An 18806-nucleotide genomic window follows, 5' to 3' on the forward strand; every position below is an offset into this window, starting at 1 on the left:
TTTTAATATATATTAAAATATTAATTTATTCCTGGGATGACAAAACTGAACTTTCAGCATCATTACTCCAGTCTTTAGTGTCACATGATCCTTCAAAAATCATTCTAAAATGCTTCTAATTTGCTACTCAAGAAACATTTATTATTATTAGTGATGTTGAAAACAGTTGTGCTGCTTAATATTTTTGTAGAAACCGTGATAAATTTTTTCAGAATTCTTTAATGAGTGAAAGGTTCAAAAGAACAGATTTTTTTTCTTTAATAGAAATCGTTTGTATCATTTTTATGTCTTTGCCGTAACTTTTTATCAAGAGCTTCCATGCTGAATTAAAGTGTTCATTTATTTTTTAAAATAAACTTACTGACCCCAAACTTTTAACAAGTAGTGCATATTTTAAATATATATATATATATATATATATATATATATATATATATATATATATACACACATACTGTGGTATAACTAGTGCAGGGGGTTCATTTTAAGCTCTAATTCAACATCAAGGTGAGAGCATAATTAGCATATTCATCCCTGTTAAAATGTAGAAGTGAAGTGAAAGATTGTGCGCGAACATGTTGATACATTCACACCTAATCCAGGAGAAAAGGGTGAGGCTGGCTGTTGAAACAGAGAAACCAAATAATTTGATAAAATATATATTTTTTTGTGATAGAGTGAAGTTGCTCATAAAACCATAACTTTTAGAATATAAAAAAAGGAAAACATTTAGAAAATATATTTCCACTTCCCATTTTTGTTCATTTAAACTTGCGTGACGTTCCACCCAACCCCCCCCACCCCCCCCCCCCCACCCCATTCCTCAACCGTGCAGTGTAACATCTTTCTAATTTAAATATCCACAGCCATTATCTATAACATTTACAAAAAAAATATTCTCTATACATATTCTTTGCTAAAACTTGCACAACAAAGATTGAGAAAAGACAATCCATAACAAGAATGAGCAGATTTGTCAGGAAGTAATCCAGTACCTGAGAGCAGGTTGTCGCTGCCGGAGTCACACAGACACTAACCGAATTTTGCGTTCCATTGTGGGAGTATAACTCCACTAAAAGGCAGGAAGGTCATCAGAGGGTGGTGAGGTTTTCTGCCAGGTAATAAAGGCTGTATCCGTTACACACGATACAGCAGAGGTTACAAAGAGAGGACAGCAGGTGGTACAGCCACAGCCGACCGCTAAGCTTTTTATACTTGGGGTCCATCTCGCAGAGCTTGGCGTAGGCTTCCCGATTGGACGAGAGTCCGATGTCCTGACCCAATCCACAGGCCTGCTCAATCAGGTGCATGTCCGCCATGATTTCCGAAGTCATCTGACCAAACCACTGGGCGTTTATTGCCGCCACAGTCACACACACAAAATAAATGAAGATCTGGGGAGAAAACAGAAAGCTAGTAGAATTAAGAGATTCTGTCATCTTACATAAAGGTTAAGTTCAAAATGGCGGCTGCGTGAAATCTGCGTATAGCTTTAAAATTAAGCTTTTAAATTTTAACATTCACAAATTCATGAGAGAAGTAAAGATGCTCGATTCAATTAACTCTTTTCACTCCGATTTTAGTCAATAAATCAGCGGAGTCCGTTCATAAAACCAATGATTTGTTAATGAATCTGACTGATTCAGTTAAAGTTCAATTCACTGACTCAAGGATTCAATCACAGCGGTTCACAGCTCATTAAGATTATCAATGAATAATGTGCCGTGTCTCTAATTCAGAATTTTCACATGACTTCAGAAGACATAAATAAATATCATGCTCAAGTCTTTTACGGTGATCTTGTGTCCTTTTTGAAGCTTGAACGCTACAGTCGCCATTTATTGTAATTTAATGAATAAAAGTGACAAGCACATTTTTCAAAATGTATGTTCCAAAGAGGAAAGGAAGTCTTACAGATTTGGAATGACATTGGGGCCATTCGTCATTTTTGGATGAAATATTTCAGGAACATCTTTTTACATATCTGGGAACATTTTGTTCTGAATACCTGGAAGGCCTCTTTGTCATCCAGCATGTTGCTGGGATGGTACATGGCGAAGATGGTGAGGTTGAAGAAAGCGCAGGCTGAGCCGATATGCAGGTAAAACGGGAAGAGCCGGCTCTGGATGAAGCCAAACGTGTGTCGGTTTAGATGGTTGTCCATCACAAAGCCTGAGCAAAACAAAAGTAAAAATCAAGACAACCTTAAGGACTGTGCATATTATAAACCTTGTTTATATTTGAATACATTTGTATAAATGTATAAAACTACCCTGTGAAAAGGGAAGTACATTTAGCATACTTTTTTTAAAAATGGAGCACTTATTACAGAAATAATACCCTTTAAAAGAATATACTTGAATGTTAAGTTTTCGGACACTTGACTGCATGTTATTTACAATTAAATAAAAATGTTTTTTAGTTTAAATGTTTAGATTAAATGCAATTGAAAGTGCATTTAGACCAAACCTACCCGATATGAAGGTGACCCATATCTGCATTCCCCAGAAGGTGGAGAGAAAGATGAGGTGAAGGAGTTTAGCAGTGACAGGAGGCTCTCTGTCTGTAGTCATTGTCACGGGCACACTATCGTCTTTCACCTCCCTTACTCACTGTCACTGTGACGGAAAAATCATTCAAACATCAGGTTTATGTAACAGTTAATGTCTTGTACAAGTCTTAAGCCATCTACTTAATGTGATGCACACTACAAAAACACACTGCGTTATAAACAAAAGAGGTGGAGGCACTCACCTTTCACCCACATGAGTAACAAGGCATAACATAATGGAACAAACCTTCTTAAAATAAGATCTGCCATCTAATATGAATCATACCAGGTACACTGATTAACAAATTAAAGGGATTGTTCACCCCTAAAATTAAAACTTTGTCACCCTCACCATGCTGTTCCTCCTAACCCAGAATGACAACCCCAGTAACCATTCACTTCTATTGCATGGAGATTTATGCCAAGAAAGTGAAGGTCGACTGAATCTGCGTAACATGTTTTGTGTTCCACAACAGTCATACAAAGTACATGAGGGTAAATAATTGACAAATGTTCATTTTTGGGTGAACTGTCCCTTTAAGAATCGTATGCGTGACTGCACTACTTGTGCTCTTTTATTGTGCAAAGGCCGATTCACAAACGCCATGTCCAGAATGAAGGCTATAACTGCCTACCTATGCATGATCGGTTGGTTCCGAGTCTGCACGCATAGAAATCTGGACGCGTCTATAATATAATGTCCAAAAATGTAGTTCGGGACATAATGTCTATGTAGGCGGCTTACTAGTTGTTGAGACACAGCCACGGTGTCCAAAACTTCCAAAGCTTCTGATTAAGCACCGCGACTATTTCCGATCAAATCCATTGATGTTTTAAACTGGCACCGACTTAAAGTTAGAGACAGAAAAGCTCTCGCAGCACGTACTTTTTGTTGCGTCATGTGAAAGCTAACTTACACCTGTAGTGTTATGACAGGCTGGATATCATTACAGCAAAGTTACATGCTTTCACCATGATGTCGATCTACTTACCAGACGATCACCAGTCACTATGTAAATCGTCGTTGGCCGGTTGGTAGAACACCATAAATGTACGATGAAGGAGGAACCGGTCAGCAGCTGTAACGTTAGTAACTCTCGGACTGTGGTAGTCAGACCGGTGGGCGGGGTTTATGCGTGTTGCGTATGCGGTTGGGCGTGGTTTGTGTGTTTTTGCTATTGTTGGGCGTGGTTTTGTATACTGTGGTGGGCGTGCTTTATGTGGATGCTTTTTGATTACGGTAATTCTTAATTCTTAAGGTGTTTTTACACATTTACATACACACATTTTGCTGTCTATATGGGATATATAGAAAAAAATAAAAACAAAATATGTTTAGTCATATTTAGCTCACTTCTGGGTATTTGTCCTGAAAAAATGGTTAAGCACACTTAACCTACGTTTAAAAACGTATCTTATTATTATTTCAATAAGTAAAACAAATTACTTTTTGAAAAATATTTTGACAGCACATTTGATATGTCAGCAGATGAGAATTTAGGGCCTATTCACCTCAACAAAGGACCAGATAACTGATAAAGAACTTAATTATACAGCTGTTATGACGGTAAAAAAATCAGAGGATTCACTCCCTCCATCACTTCACTTCACAGGGCATGTTCAAACTGGTGGATTCATTAGTGCTCAACATGTCATTGGTCTGTATTTAATGGGTGTGAATGAGCAAAGGGCAGGGTAACTCTCTTGGGCGCTTTCTTTAAGCGTTTGTCCCACTGCTTTGATTAACAATTGTTCAGGGCAATTACCATGTGCAACTGAAGGAGAACAAAACCAGAAACACCAGGGACTTCATGAACATTAGTAAGTGGATTTGTGAATGTATGTATAATAGAGAAGAAACTTTGGGCCAGACTTGTACAATGTACATATCAGAACTGAATTACTTAGCACATAGAATAAGAGAGAGAGAGAGAGAATAAGAGAGAGAGAGAGAGAGAGAGAGAGAGAGAGAGAGAGAGAGAGAGAGAGAGAGAGAGAGAGAGAGAGAGAGAGAGAGAGAGAGAGAGGATGCATTCAATTGATCAAAAGTGACAGTAAAGCCTTTTAAAATGTTACAAAAAATATTTCTATTTCAAATAAATGCTGTTCTTTAGAAATGTGTATATATCAAAGAATCCAGAAAAAATTATCACAGTTTAAAAAAAATAGCACAACTGTTTTCAACATAATAATAAATGTTTGTTGAGCATCAAATCAACATATTAAAATGATTTCCGAAGTATCAGAAATTGTGTCCATGCTGATTAATTTTGAACAATGAATCCATTGCCTCACATTTGAAATCTAAGAAGTCTTATTTTGTGAAATAGTGTGCTTGTGCCATATTTTGATAAAATAAATGCTTTGATATTTTGTTAGATAGATCATTAGATAGATCGTTAGATCGTTTCATATAATTCAGTCACTAGAGGGAGACATGGGAGAAGTGTTCTATCCTTAAGCGTTTTCCATAATTTATGTGCATTTTAATGACTGATTATAGATATTAGTGAAGATTTGTATGATGGTTTAGTTTTAGGGATATTATGATGTTTCCAAAAAAAGAAAAATGTTCTCTTGAAGCAAAGATATTTAATTAAGATGATATGGAGGTGACTTCTCAAAAAGGTATTATCATAAAGTGCCGGCATCATGTTTCACAGAGAGAGTGGGAGCAGTTAATGTTCATTTGGACCAGATGGATGATGATTACATGGTATATATTCCTCAGCCATAAATCCACTCCAACACAGCCCATACACATAAAGCACTGCCATCAAAACCAGAAAAAAACTCAGCAGAAGCTCCATTATTAGATACTGAACATTTATATTGATCAAAGCCGAATTCAATGATATCAACAGCAGGACAGTCTGTATGGTTTAAATTATTCATTTTAATGGATATTTTGAGACTGCTAAGAATGTGACATCCAGCACACTGAAAATACAAATACAGAATATATACTGTGTGTACAGTATAAAAGGGCAAAAACAATTTCAGAAGGACACAAATAGGATATTTAGATAAAAAAAAGGTTTATGTTTAAGACCTAAAAATACTAACATATTTAACTGAAAATAACTGAAGTAATGACAAAAGTCATTTCATAATAAGCACAAATATGTTTTTCATATTAAAAAGTGGCACATTATGGGTCGAAAACAAATGCTAAACACATTCACAAACGGTGCCAGGCCCAGGCGTATGTTAAGTGCTTTAATGCTTAACACACCTCAAAAATGAATCATTATGTTAGATATTGTTAAGACATCTAGTGTGAGGTAGGAAACATTGACAATGTAGGAAAATAAAAAATTTGTTCTTAAATTTCATTTGTTTTAATAATGATTTGTAATTATGGAAACTCATAGCTCATTTCCACCATGAAATAAAAAATGATGTTATTGTGGAATTTTTTCTCTCACAATTCGGATTTTTTTTCTAGTAGCAATTGCGAGTTTGTCAATATATAAAAACAATTTTATATATATATATATATATATATATTCTAGGCCTATATAGCTTCAGTAGTTGCTCTTATAATAAATGTTTGTCATATGATGCTTAACAGATCATTAGTCAAGTTTTCTAAAATAGTTTCATTTATAATTTATATTTATTCACATTTGAATGTACATAAACTACTGATCTGTTAAGCACCGTTTAAATGAATCTTATCATGTTAAACTTTTTAAAAAAATAATAAAGGCCTTTATTTTTTGTCTCAAATACAGACATAGGAGTTGAAAAGGGGGTTAAATGTGAAACTTAGCTGGTGTTCCTTCAAGAAATAAGAGTATTTGCCCTTTAAGTGTATCTGCCTCAATTTGCTCATGTTCTTCAGCAAAAGCGTTGTACAGTTTATTTGGCTGTTTTGCTGGTCACCACTTTCAGGTTTGCTTTGATTCAGTGTCTTGCAGACTTGCAGATTTTGTCGTATACTTCAGGGAATGCATCTTTACAGTCGAGCTGCTCTCTGAGTTTATGATACAGTGTTCCATCGAACATCTCCCAGAATTCCTGTCGTTCCATGTATACATCAGCATACAGCATCTGGAATCTAGATATGGAAGTGTTGTGTTATAAAATACCCAAGTATTTCTGTGACAATAATGTTATAAAGACTTTTATCACAGACAATTTTACTGAATTTCAAAATTTGGTTAATGAAATTTAGGCCAGTCTTTACTAACTAATGGAAAGGTGAATAGTGATAACTGACCCATGAACCTCTCTAACAAACTTCTCCAGCTGGCGCGTGGATGATTTGGCTTCAAAGTGTTTGACTTGGGGCTCCCCATACGCTCCGATATCAACATACAGTTCATCTTCATTTCCTTTAGGATGCACCATTCCCGGCTGATTGGGCAGCATGAAGGGACACAGCCACAGAGGATACACCTACAACACACATTACCATGAGAATATGCACTAAATATAGTACATTGCATATGCACTATCATTCAAAACGTGGGATCAGTCAAGTGTTTTTTATTATGTTTTTGAAAGAAGCCTCTTATGCTCACCAAGGCTGCATTTATTTGATCAAAAATACAGCAAAACAGTGATACTGTGAAATATTATTACGATTTAAAATAACTTTTCTTTTTGAATACATTTTAAAATGTAATATATTCTTGTAATCAAAGCTGAATCTTTCAGAATCATTACAGTTTTCATTAGCTATGTTTCCATCCAAAGTTGTGAATTTAACTTGTGCGCAAAATTGGAGTATCCCTGCCGTCAAAGTTATTTGGTATAATTGCCTAAGGCATTTCAGAGAATGACTAAAACAACATTTTAGATGCTATTCAACTAGATCTGTCTGCTGGTTGGTCCAGTTATGCCGTCACATTGCGCAAAGTCACATGACTTTTTGATGCGCATCGAGGAATTTATTTGGTAAATGCGTTTTCCATCATAGTTTATGCACATGTTTTCTTACTGGATAAAAAAAATGTATCCGCCTCAAGTGAGCGCATATATTTTTTATTCATATTTTTGAATTTATATGAGCATCTTGGAATTTCCGTCAAATTTGCATAAAAATAGGTGGATGGAAACATCGCTAGTATCGCTAGTGTCACATGATCCTTCAGAAATCATTCTAACGTCCTGATTTTCTGGAATTTTACAGTTGAAAACAGTTGTGCTGCTTAATATTTTTATGGAAACAGTGATACACTACCATTTAAAGTCCCCCTGTGGTGAAATTCAAGCTTTTAATGTTTTTTATATGTCTATGTGGTGTTTTAAATCTGCTTTAAAAGAATTCCATGTGTAAATAAAGTCAGAACCATTGCTGAGTATTTTCTCCTTAAAACTGCAGTGAACCAAAGACAGTCTCAAAAACACCGTTTGAAATCGCGTACCAATCATGCCAATGTGTGATCGTCAACGAGTGAATCTCTGGTGTGACTGAGTGGAGGCGGGCTAATTTGCATATTCATAGAACCGCGTATACTAAATGAGGCAGGGGTTTAGAGTTACATATAAAGCTATTTTAAAGCATGAAGAATTTAAGGGGGAATAAAAAGTTTAAATGTGTAATTTTGGTGAGCAAAGATGAGTTTTAAGGTTTTCAGTTTCATTGATAATGTTACAAAAGATTTTGTAATTTCAAATAAATGCTTTAAACTTTCTATTCATCCCGAAAAAAGTTTTCACATAAATATGCAGCAAAAACTGTTTTAAACATTAACAAAAGTAAGAACCATTATTAATAATTGAGCACCAGTAATATGGATAATAATTATCATATTATAATGATTTCTAAAGGATTATGTGACACTGAAGACTGATGAAGTAATGATGCTGAAAAATCAATTTATCATGCATAAATTACACTTTTAAACATATTAAAATGGAAAACCGAAATGTTAAAATGTAATATATACAGTATGTGTGTGAGTGTACTGGCTCTTTTTACATTGTTCTGATTTGGCTGCTTTCGAGCTGTTCAGTTTGTAGTCTGGAAGAGAATTAGCTTTTTGAGTCCCATGAGAATTTCTAATGTGTTTTCGGAATAGCAGCTTTCGATTTTTGAGTAAAATAAAGTCCGTGGTGAGCATTACCGGAACAGACTTTCATATAAACAAATATATTTTGATGCCCGGTTTATTCCAATAAATAAAGAATTCAGTATTAAAGCTTTAGCATGTTTTAAAATAATAATAACAGACAAAAACTCACGTGTATGTCCTCGTGGAAGCGTAGGATGGAGGTCTTGATGTGTTTCATGGGGACCAGCATGTCCTGCACAACATGGTGCTGCTCGTACAGTTTGCGGATGGTCTCTCCCTGTGTGAGCTTCAGCAGAGAGATCTTAGGAGGAACCATCCAGCCGAACACATACCTGAACAACGGGTTATTCCCAAACGGAATGATGTCCTGAAAAACAGACAACAAGGAAATGGTGGAAGGAAATGTGATGGAAAAGCAAACCAAAGATTACATGGTTGATAGAGGCAAAAGTAAAGGGGAACAAGATATAGAATAAGACCGAAAAGAAATGGGCTGACCGATGAATATGTTTACACGATTATTACAGGAAGTGCTGTTAGCAAATGCAAGAATATGTGTACATGTACAGCATTCCTTATGATCACAAAAGTCATGTTTGAAAATCAAAGCACACTCCTGACCTGAGCTTTAGCTGCATAATTTATTGAGTGATGTTTATTAGACTAGTGCAGCTGCCAATCAACAGACAACGCATGCTTCCTGTAGCTAATGGAAGGCTTCAGTGGATATAATGCATCAAAACTGTGTGAGAATGACAGAAGGGTTAAGAGAGAGAGAGAGAGAGCGAGCAAGAGACGTCGCTTGATTAAGATAGAAGAGAAGAATAACAGTTGTATCTTTAACTATGCATTATGGAACAAGTGAAAAATGCTTACGCTAATGCAACCCATAGAGGACGAAGCATGTGTCTGAGTATTTCAAAACTCTTGAAGCATTTTTAATTGTACAGTACACCACAAACCAAAAGCCAAATTGAAAGTTAAAACTTGTAACGGGCTGTTTCAATAAGAGTCTGATATTATTAATATCCCAAATGCAAAGCAAGATGATGACAGTTATTATTATTTATTTGAAAAACACATATGAAAAAGGGCATATAATTGGGTGATTTTGTTGAGTAATTTACTTGTAGTTCCCAGAAAATGCTGCGGGTGTGTCTGTGGTAGTAGTGCCGGAGAGGAATGTACTCCACTGCAACACGGTTCTGCTTGAGGAAACCCTCCACATGCCGAAAGAACCACGGCTTGAAATAGTAACCTATACAGTTAGTCTAACAGACAAAGGGAAAGACAGAGAAAAAGAATCGGAATGATACTTCAATGGGGTTTAATTGTAAATGTTTTCATAATAATCACACCAGTGTCATTGACAAGGATGGGCCATTGCCAATATGTGAGCAAGCAAGTGTTTATGGAAGCTTGTTTCCGCCAGAGAATAAAAAAATTAAAAAGGTAATTGCAAATTTTTTTTCTCATAAATTATCTCATTGCAAGTTTAACACACAATTCTGAAAATTTTTCTCAGAATTTTGTTTAAAACTCAATTCTGCCTTTTGTTCTCAGAACTGCGAGTTTAAAACTCAAATCTGACTTGCTTTTCCTCAAGTTTAGCAGAATTCAGATTTTTTTCTCATAATTTCGAGTTTAACATGGATTTTTTACTTTTTCTCACAATTGAGAGTTTAACGCTCAATTCTGTCTTTTTTTTCTCACAATTGCGAATTTAACAATATTTCGAATTTCTTTCTCAATATTGTGAGTTTAACACGCAATTCTCACCAATTTTTGTTTTTTTTGCAAAATTGTGAAATATAAACTAGTAATGGCAAGAAAAATAGTCATAAATGTAAAAAGTCGCAGTTACCTTTATTAATTTTTTAATCCATGGCAGAAACAAGCTTCCATAAATGGGTCATAGAAAAAGTACTAAGAAAAACCAATCAGATTACAGATTTTTCATTATCACCTTGTCAGGCTCTGCATAGTCTGTCATGGTGCCCGTCATAATCACGGCCTCGTCCCGAGAGTACTGCAGTCCCTCCACAAACTGGTTGTCCTTATTTGCTGATTCCTCTGCAAACTTCTTGCAAATAGCATCCAAGCCTCGTACGGGTTCGTAACAAAGCTTCACCCATTTTCGAGCTGGAATTATCCGGATCTCCGCCGAAACCAGAAACCCAAGAGTCCCGCAGGACCAAGGAACAGCATAGAACAGGTCAGAGTTTTCTTTCTGTGAGCAAGAATTTTGTTTTAATAAAGATTTTTAACATATCTATGCGTGTGTATTTTGTATACTCTGTAACAATGGACTCACCTCAGTGCAGCGGACCAGACTACCATCAGCCAACACCAGCTCAAAGGCCACACAAATGTGCTGGAACAGGCCGTAGATGTGAGATGAAGACTCAATGCCTGTTCCCATTACCAGCCCGCCTGAATCATGAGAGACACTTTCAAACACTTGATGGGGACAAAAATAGCCCAAAAATACACTGAAAATATATTTGGAATGCAAATTTGGAAAAGTGCCAACTTGGAGCAAAAAAGACAGGATCAAAAGTCCAAATAACTGACCTTTGATTGCAGATGCACAGCTCTAAACTGCTTTTACAAATGGTATTGTTTAAAACGATTGCTTTGATACGGTGCTTACAGGTTCAAAGATATAGAAATCAATACATGTGGCCAGAAATATCTCCTATATCGTCCAACACTTCACAAACCCAACACACCTTTCCCATGTCTTATTACTAAGCACTGTGTCTCTACAGAATTACAAATGAATTTGAAGGAGAGTGAGTATAAAACAATTCTCCGCCAATGAGCGCTCTTTTCTGGGATCTATAAACACTTTCAGCAATAGGACCCGTATCCGCCCCAAATCTAATCTGCCTCATTGAAACCTAATTAGGAGCAGCCTCTGATGCACCACACATGGCATATAATATTGATTAGGAGAGAACGTTGTGCTCCATTTAAAGAAAGCGAATATCTGCAAGTGCTCAGAGACATTACACAAATCCCTTGCGGAGCATGCGGAAAGAGAGGGAGAGATTATTCAGGTCAGAGATGACTTACAATCTTCATCTAAATGGAGAGAAATGTTACTGTGTGCTGGATAGAAAATGCTCAAATGCATCTAGACGCCACATGAATAAGAGTTTGCTGTAATCTGAGGCTTAGTAACAAACAACTAGGCTTAACACACAGATGCTGGGGAAAGTATGTGAACCCTTTTTGTGCATGTATTATTGAATTTATCCAGATAGTCATGTGCAAGGGTTCACTTACTTTTCCCTGCAAATTTGCCATAGCTGAATTTCAGCTTCAGCTTCAGCTCGTGTACACAGTGATACGAACGGTAACAATGGTGTCCTTTTCCTTTTGAAGTGCATGCAAAGTGGATTTGCTTTCATAACGCTGACAACAGCGTCTTCTCGACATGTCGATAACATGAACCAAACTCTTCCAAGCCTCAGCTACAACCACGGTGTTTGAGGGTCAAAGTAGACGCTGTTCGCATGCAGCCAATGAAGACCATATGCTTACATTATGCAAATTTGTTACAAACCTATGTAGGTTCGTGCAGGAAGTAAGGCTGGGAAATCTATCATGCACTTTGATCTTTTAAATTTTGTTGACATTTTATATTCACAAATAGCTATATCACACTACATGAAAGATAATATCCAAAAAAAGCATAATAAAAGGGCACTTTAAACATTTCTTTAATTATAGATTCTCTCTCATAACCTACCAACTGTGAGGTCATCAAGTTCAGGCAAGACAGGCAGTGTCCAGCCAATAGAGTTGAGCAGAGCGGTCACCTGACCCATGTTGGCTAAAGGTTCAACACGCACCACCTGGAAAATTGGTAAACGCTTGATTTGTTGTTTGTAACAATGGTAAGGAGAAATGAGGAGAAAATATCTAAACAATTTTGCTGTTTTAAAAGAGCATATTTGGCAACAGCTACCTGCCGTTTTGTGTCCACCTCCAGGATGTCCATCATGTTAATCATGATGTTCTTGTGCGTCTTCTTGTATTTTCCCACCCTGAGGGACACAGTCAACCATCCTGGACGACCTGTGCACATATATTTCTTCTTTCCCCCCTCTTTTTTCCATTCTCGCACCTGGAACATTGAAATCATCACATTTTATTAAAATCAAATTGCATCAAAGTCTCATCAAGTTCATGCATCTTTAATTCTTAATTATTATTATCATTATTATTTTTACATTTATTCAGCAATAACCACAATAAAACAGCTACACTATTTTGTATATTTTCACATACTACTATTTTTCAAGTAATTTCAAGTTCAATTTGATTTGGTCGTGACCAAAAGTGATATCATTTACTGTGTAATTAGTCTATTTTTTATCAGTTTGACATATTCATATTTGTGCACCTCAGTGTTATTATATTATAGTGTTTAATACTTTTTAGATTACATTTTAGTTCAGTTTCATATTTTCAGTTTTATTTTTAAGTTTCAGTGTTGGTAATTTTGTTATGTGCTATGGTTTTTTGTTGTTTTAATATTTCTATGTAGCATTGATTTATTTTTATTTCAGTTTAAGAAACTTTTTTACATTATTTCCTTTCTAATTTTTCTTATAATATTTATATTAAAGCTTTATTTCAATTACCAGAAACAATTTTAAATTGTTTTACTTTTAGTTCCCATGACAGCTGCACCAAAGCTGTTATTGTTATGTCGAATAGTAGGGGGCGTGTCACTAACTTTTGTCCACGCCCCTGTGTCACCCCATTACAACCGCGACCTGAATGGGGACGCTGCTTGCTACTTTTTACAATATATATATATATATATATATATATATATATATATATATATATCAGAATTCTGATTAAAAAAAATAATATATATATATATATATATATATATATATATATATATATATATATATCAGAATTCTGATTTAAAAAAAAATATATATATATATATATATATATATATATATTTTTTTTTTTTTTTTTTTAATCAGAATTCTTAAAGGAGCACCTGCTTAATAGATAAAGCACATTTCATGTTTTTCATGCATATTCATTAGTATTAGGCTCTACATGAATTTCAAATTTTAATGCAGAATGCATGATCAATCTCACTGATGTAGGCTACTGAATAAACATTGAACAGGAAAATGCAATCAGATCCTGATTTGCTTTAGAGCAGTATTTAAGTGCAATATATCAAATACTGCATTGTATAAGAAAGGTACGGTATAAAAATCCCAGGCTCCATGAATAAGCTAAAGCGGGAGGTTTTGCCGTTACCTGTCTCTGGATGTCTCTGACTCGCTGGTCGTGCTGTTTGGGCGCTGAGCACATCTTGAAGATGATCCACGCGCGCAGGTAATAGTACACATCGAAGATGACGGATAAGGGGAGGAGAAAGAGGCAAACAAAGATCCATCTCTGGTGTATTATCACGTACTCCAAGCCCTTTACTTTAATCCATAATAAAAACAAAACAACTAACCCACCCAAATATAACAACGGATCCATTCCGACAGCTTTTTAAATCACCAGTCGCCTAATTTCAAAGGAGTTTAAGAGAGCATGGAGCTTGTTTCCTGACTTTGCTTTGGTAAATGCTTTTAATTGTATTTGCAACGGACGAACATAAAAACACATGCATTAACGCGGTCTAATAAACTGTCATTTCATTCGACTTGTATTCGTTATACTTCTCTCTCACTACTTGCACGCTTAAGATTTGTCATTATATTTTCCATGTATTTTCCAGGTGGTCTGAGCACCGCCCCCAGCATGCGGTGATTGGTCAGTAGAGTGTCAAATCAGATGACGCCAGTGGTTTCGTATCGTCTCTTCAGCCAATCACAAGAAAGAATCACCGTCACACCATTGACTCGGTGCGATGAGTTCATTCATTATCATGCAGCAATTGAGAAATGAGGTGACTAGAGTAGGCCTACAGTTACATGCACATGTCTGACCTGCTGAGCTTATCTCTTGATATGTTTTAATGATAAATTTTAAAAGATGGTTCAAATATTATAATGTGCTATTTTATCAAATTATTTTCCAGTTTTAGCACAGCAATGTGTTTTTTAGCGGTTTCTAACTTATAAGTAAAATAAGGTCCATGTTAACATTAACATTAGGCTACTTGAACGTTCTGAGAACATTATTTTAATTTATTTTTTTGATAGAACATTTTATATGTTTCGCAAAATATAAACAAAAAGGAACCACTAGCTAGGCTACAGTGTATATTTAGCAGTAGCCTACCGGTCAAACGTTTGGAAACATTAGCCTTCTTTTAATGTGTTTGAAAGAAGATTCTTCTGGTCATCATGCCTGCATTTATTTGATCAAAAATACAAAAAAAAAAACAGTAATATTGTGAAATATCATTATGATTTCTGAAGGATCATGTGACGCTGAAGACTGGAGTAATGATGCTGACAGTTCAGCTTTGCATCACAGAAATGTATTATATTTGATGGTATATGAAAATAGAAAACCATAATTTTACATTGTAATAATATTTCACTATATATATATGCACAAAATATATATATATATATATATATATATATATGCACACACATATATATGCACACACACACACACACACACACACACATATATATATATATATATATATATATATATATATATATATATATATATATATATATATCCTACAAACCCTATAAGAAAAATCTAAAAGCTCATGAAGTTTCAGAGCAATTTATTTCGAAATAATTAGTTGACCTGCAAACTGACGTCATGATTGAACATCTCAACCGGCAAACGAACGATTCAAATATCAAATGGATTTATTCATTTGTACCTGTTTATACGAGACAAATCTATTTTAAAAAGGTTTAAGTTCGCCACGTAGCCTACAACAAATAGCTCCTTTAAGGATCTACATGACTTCTTGTTGGGAATCATAATTTTAAATTCATGCCAATAAGCATCTGGCCTACAGACGGCTCTTGGGTGGGGCATGAACTCTAATGATGCTCTTATAATGACAGAGGAGTTTGACAGCAAAGCAGCTGCGCTCGTTTGACAGCATGGACTAAACCTGATGCGCGTGAACGGCAACTCCATCGAGTGCAGGCGATGTTACATTTCTATAATGCCTTTTATATCCTTTTTATTAGCTACAAGTGACTAAATCAAGACACTAGGTAATATGAAACTATTTCCTTTAGAATTAAACCAATGCAGAATAGTTTACCCTGGAGTCTCGATATCACCCTGAAGCTGGAAGATGCGCGAGGACCATTCCAGATAGATCAATGATATGAACTTGCATTATGCCTTCACTACATCATGGCGCTATTTTTATTGGAGTATTTTTAATAGTCACCGGTGGCTCCACCGCTTTTCTAACTTCTAATCAAAGTCGACTGCAGGCGTTCAGCATGTGCTGTGTGGTGCTCGGGGCAGTGATGCTCATTTTAGGACTTTTCTGGGCTATGAACGGCAAGAGAACCCCGGTGCCTTATAATGAAGAGTACAGCCACGACTACAGTCAAGTCATGTTCACCCCACCGGCCGGAAACCACATCCCCGAATCCCAGTCCGTCTTTCTGCACGGGTAAGTGTGGAGTTTCGCATCATAAATTATCATAAACTGATGTTTGATTAAATAAAATCAACGCAGAAGATAAAATCAGTTTGAGCAATTTATGATTCATATAGGAGGTTCCATCGAAAAGTGCGTTATAAATAGAGTGATACTTATCATCACCTTTGCAGTTTCAGGGACCCCCAAAGTCTCAGTCAAAAAAGCCAGATTTTCTCAGTAAAAAAAACAAAAACGTTTTGTATTATTTAAGTATCCGTAAATGTGCACTCACATACATTCATGTCCATTTTAATGCATTTTTGTGTTACAAAGTATAAAGGTTACACTTTTTAAGGTGCCCTTGTTGTTACAGTTTTATTATACATTTAAGTACTGAGTAATATTAATTACCTATTTACATGCTGTAGGGTTAGGTATAGGATTAGGGTTTGGTTTACGGTTAGTTGCATGTAATTATGCCTTATTTATTGTTATTGCTATGGTAAATACATGTAACCTGTGTAACAAGGACACGTTAAAATAAAGTGTTACCTGTATAAAATTGCAAATGGAAAGAAACCTCTTTGTTACACATTTCATGAATAATATCCTAATTCGTATAGGCTGTTTGTGTGTGTGTGTGTGTGTGTGTGTGTGTGTGTGTGTGTGTGTGTGTGTGTGTGTGTGTGTGTGTGTGTGTGTGTGTGTGTGTGTGTGTGTGTGTGTGTGTGTGTGATGTATTATTGTTCTTATTCCAACACCCAGAAAGCTAACTCAATCTCTTTGAACTCAAACTTCCTCTAACAAACCTTTTAACAGGTTCAAAACACGGAGATAATTTTACTTTTCCACCCATAACCCTTATCCATCCAGATTTGAGCCATATCTCTTTCTTTTCCCCCTCTCCCCCACCCTCAGATGTCATTAAAAATCACTTAGATGAGAAGTCTAAGAACTGCTGCTGATCCTCTGCGCTGTTATCTGATAATGAAAGTCCCTCTAGTGTTGATAAACTGCATAAAACCTTTCATTTAGATCCCAGTTATCCAGGTCCAGAGTGATATATATATATACTGTATATATATATATATATATATATATATATATATATATATATATATATATATATATATATATTGATGTAGTATGAACGTATTAATAATAATAATACTATGTGTATTTTGAAGGACTGTGCAAAGGCGATGTGTATATGGTGATGATTTGGACTATCCCCCCATGGAGCCAGCCTGTTTCAGCCCTACCAGTCGGGGTCGGCCTCCTCACTGGGACATGGAACCTCCTCCGCCTTATGAGGTGGCCATCAAAACCACCAGGAGCTCCACACACCTGAGGCGCAGCTACTCAGACACACAGCTGCTCACTGAACCTCTGTTTGGTCGCTCACGGGAGATCAGTTTCGAAGTGTGATATCTGTTCATCCCTTGAGACCCGAACTGAGGAGCTGAATACCCACCCTAAAATATTCACAAACAAGTGTTGATGAAGCTACAAAATAGGCATTAACAATCCACAGCTCGCAGAGGGGTGTTTTGGGCCTCTTGAGATGGTTTTCGTCTTAACCATGTTAACAGCCTTTTCTCAAATAAAATGCATTATAAATATAAAATCTATACGTAAGCTATTGGAAATATGTGGTTTATCTCTCATTAAACATAATGTAATGCATTTTACAAGAGATGTGGCTTTAATTTTAGGTAGGCCTACTGTCTCCCACTTCAATAACTGATCATTCACAAAATTAGCAAATTGGATGCTTATTCAGTCTGCCAGAGCCAGTGAACCATATATATTGTTTTTGTTAATATTAGTGGATTTAATGAAACAAGAGAATATAAATGTTTATGTTTTTCCTGGGCTGATATAATATCAACAGAAATATTTTAATTATTTCACATAATAAAGGTATATATATATATATATATATATATATATATATATATATATATATATATATATATATATATATATTTACATTCACATAAATAATAAAACAAGTTAATATCCATAAGTCCATTCAATAGTAATATTCACAAAACATCACTCTTATACACAATTCATAATTCATAGGATTTTCCAAAATATTCAAAATTTAAAAGTATTTAGAGTACTTCCTTTTAACTCCGAATTGCTTTCTGGCAGTGATGTGGACGGTTTTTTTTTTTAAAGAGAAAATGTTTTGTTTGTATATTTATTAATTTTTTTAGACTCTCAGGGCAAAATATTGTGTTTAGTCAATAGAATATTTTCATGGGATAGCCTGTATAAGCACACAATTTTCACAGACTCAAAAATCGCATGGTCAGATCACTTTAGAGGTCTGGCCAGAGTGATGATTTATGCATAAGGCACTCATTGTGGTGCCTGATAATGGGAGCACATCTCTGACGAGAAAACCACACAGCATTACTGAGTTTAATGATGAACTAATGCTCTGTTAATATTGTTTGGAACACTATAAAACATGGCATTCACGGCCACTACTTCCTCTGACTCACCCATTATAATGATTTTCATCTTTTAACAAAGGCACTTCTGGGTATTCTCTAACTTCTGCGTATTTACTGTGCGTTTCCTTTGAACTGCAATGAATAATCTACCGAGGGCTGTTTACATCAGTTTTGTGTGCATG

The 18806-nt window shown here is 35.6% G+C and overlaps 3 protein-coding genes across 5 annotated transcripts; 1 reads left to right on the forward strand and 2 right to left on the reverse strand.

Annotated features, from left to right (window-relative positions):
- Window positions 1-502: 502 nt before the first annotated feature.
- On the reverse strand, window positions 503-3663 carry LOC143729648 (transmembrane protein 205). Of its 3 annotated transcripts, XR_013200034.1 has the most exons (5): window positions 3540-3663; window positions 2474-2618; window positions 2009-2172; window positions 996-1394; window positions 503-621 (listed from the first exon to the last, which is right to left on the reverse strand). XR_013200034.1 is itself a non-coding variant. In XM_077220990.1 (4 exons), the coding sequence occupies exons 2-4, from the start codon at window positions 2571-2573 to the stop codon at window positions 1092-1094; spliced, it is 567 nt and encodes a 188-aa protein (XP_077077105.1). In that variant the 5' UTR covers window positions 2574-2618; window positions 3544-3655; the 3' UTR covers window positions 810-1091. The 3 variants fall into 3 exon arrangements, 2 of the variants coding, with proteins under 2 accessions (XP_077077105.1, XP_077077104.1); XM_077220990.1 differs by lacking the exon at window positions 503-621 and having other exon boundaries at window positions 810-1394; window positions 3544-3655; XM_077220989.1 differs by lacking the exon at window positions 503-621 and having other exon boundaries at window positions 947-1394.
- A 1764-nt stretch (window positions 3664-5427) lies between these two features.
- On the reverse strand, window positions 5428-14364 carry dhcr24 (24-dehydrocholesterol reductase). The gene is made up of 9 exons (XM_077219566.1): window positions 13882-14364; window positions 12554-12712; window positions 12335-12440; window positions 10892-11010; window positions 10544-10807; window positions 9705-9848; window positions 8747-8944; window positions 6777-6955; window positions 5428-6614 (listed from the first exon to the last, which is right to left on the reverse strand). Exons 1-9 carry the CDS (start codon window positions 14110-14112, stop codon window positions 6461-6463), a joined length of 1554 nt encoding a protein of 517 aa, XP_077075681.1. The 5' UTR covers window positions 14113-14364; the 3' UTR covers window positions 5428-6460.
- A 1440-nt stretch (window positions 14365-15804) lies between these two features.
- On the forward strand, window positions 15805-17789 carry LOC143729193 (uncharacterized). Its single transcript, XM_077220311.1, has 2 exons — window positions 15805-16186; window positions 17344-17789. Exons 1-2 carry the CDS (start codon window positions 15903-15905, stop codon window positions 17582-17584), a joined length of 525 nt encoding a protein of 174 aa, XP_077076426.1. The 5' UTR covers window positions 15805-15902; the 3' UTR covers window positions 17585-17789.
- Window positions 17790-18806: the final 1017 nt, after the last annotated feature.

This window comes from Siphateles boraxobius, unplaced genomic scaffold, assembly GCF_051911475.1.
Source record: "Siphateles boraxobius isolate OS27281-9 unplaced genomic scaffold, OSU_SipBor_1 8, whole genome shotgun sequence".
Lineage (NCBI taxonomy): Eukaryota > Metazoa > Chordata > Actinopteri > Cypriniformes > Leuciscidae > Siphateles > Siphateles boraxobius.

Excerpts from the sequence above, each read along its gene's own strand:
- LOC143729648 (XM_077220990.1), bottom strand. The coding sequence starts at position 2,573 with ATGACTACAGACAGAGAGCCTCCTGTCACTGCTAAACTCCTTCACCTC. Across the intron at positions 2,173-2,473 it reads ATGGGTCACCTTCATATCGG|GCTTTGTGATGGACAACCAT; the intron begins GTAGGTTTGGTC and ends TGTTTTGCTCAG. Across the intron at positions 1,395-2,008 it reads ATGACAAAGAGGCCTTCCAG|ATCTTCATTTATTTTGTGTG; the intron begins GTATTCAGAACA and ends TTTTCTCCCCAG.
- dhcr24 (XM_077219566.1), bottom strand. The coding sequence starts at position 14,112 with ATGGATCCGTTGTTATATTTGGGTGGGTTAGTTGTTTTGTTTTTATTA. Across the intron at positions 12,441-12,553 it reads AGGTGGACACAAAACGGCAG|GTGGTGCGTGTTGAACCTTT; the intron begins GTAGCTGTTGCC and ends CCAATTTTCCAG. Across the intron at positions 9,849-10,543 it reads ACTATGCAGAGCCTGACAAG|ACTAACTGTATAGGTTACTA; the intron begins GTGATAATGAAA and ends TTTGTCTGTTAG.
- LOC143729193 (XM_077220311.1), top strand. The coding sequence starts at position 15,903 with ATGCCTTCACTACATCATGGCGCTATTTTTATTGGAGTATTTTTAATA. Across the intron at positions 16,187-17,343 it reads CAGTCCGTCTTTCTGCACGG|GACTGTGCAAAGGCGATGTG; the intron begins GTAAGTGTGGAG and ends TGTATTTTGAAG.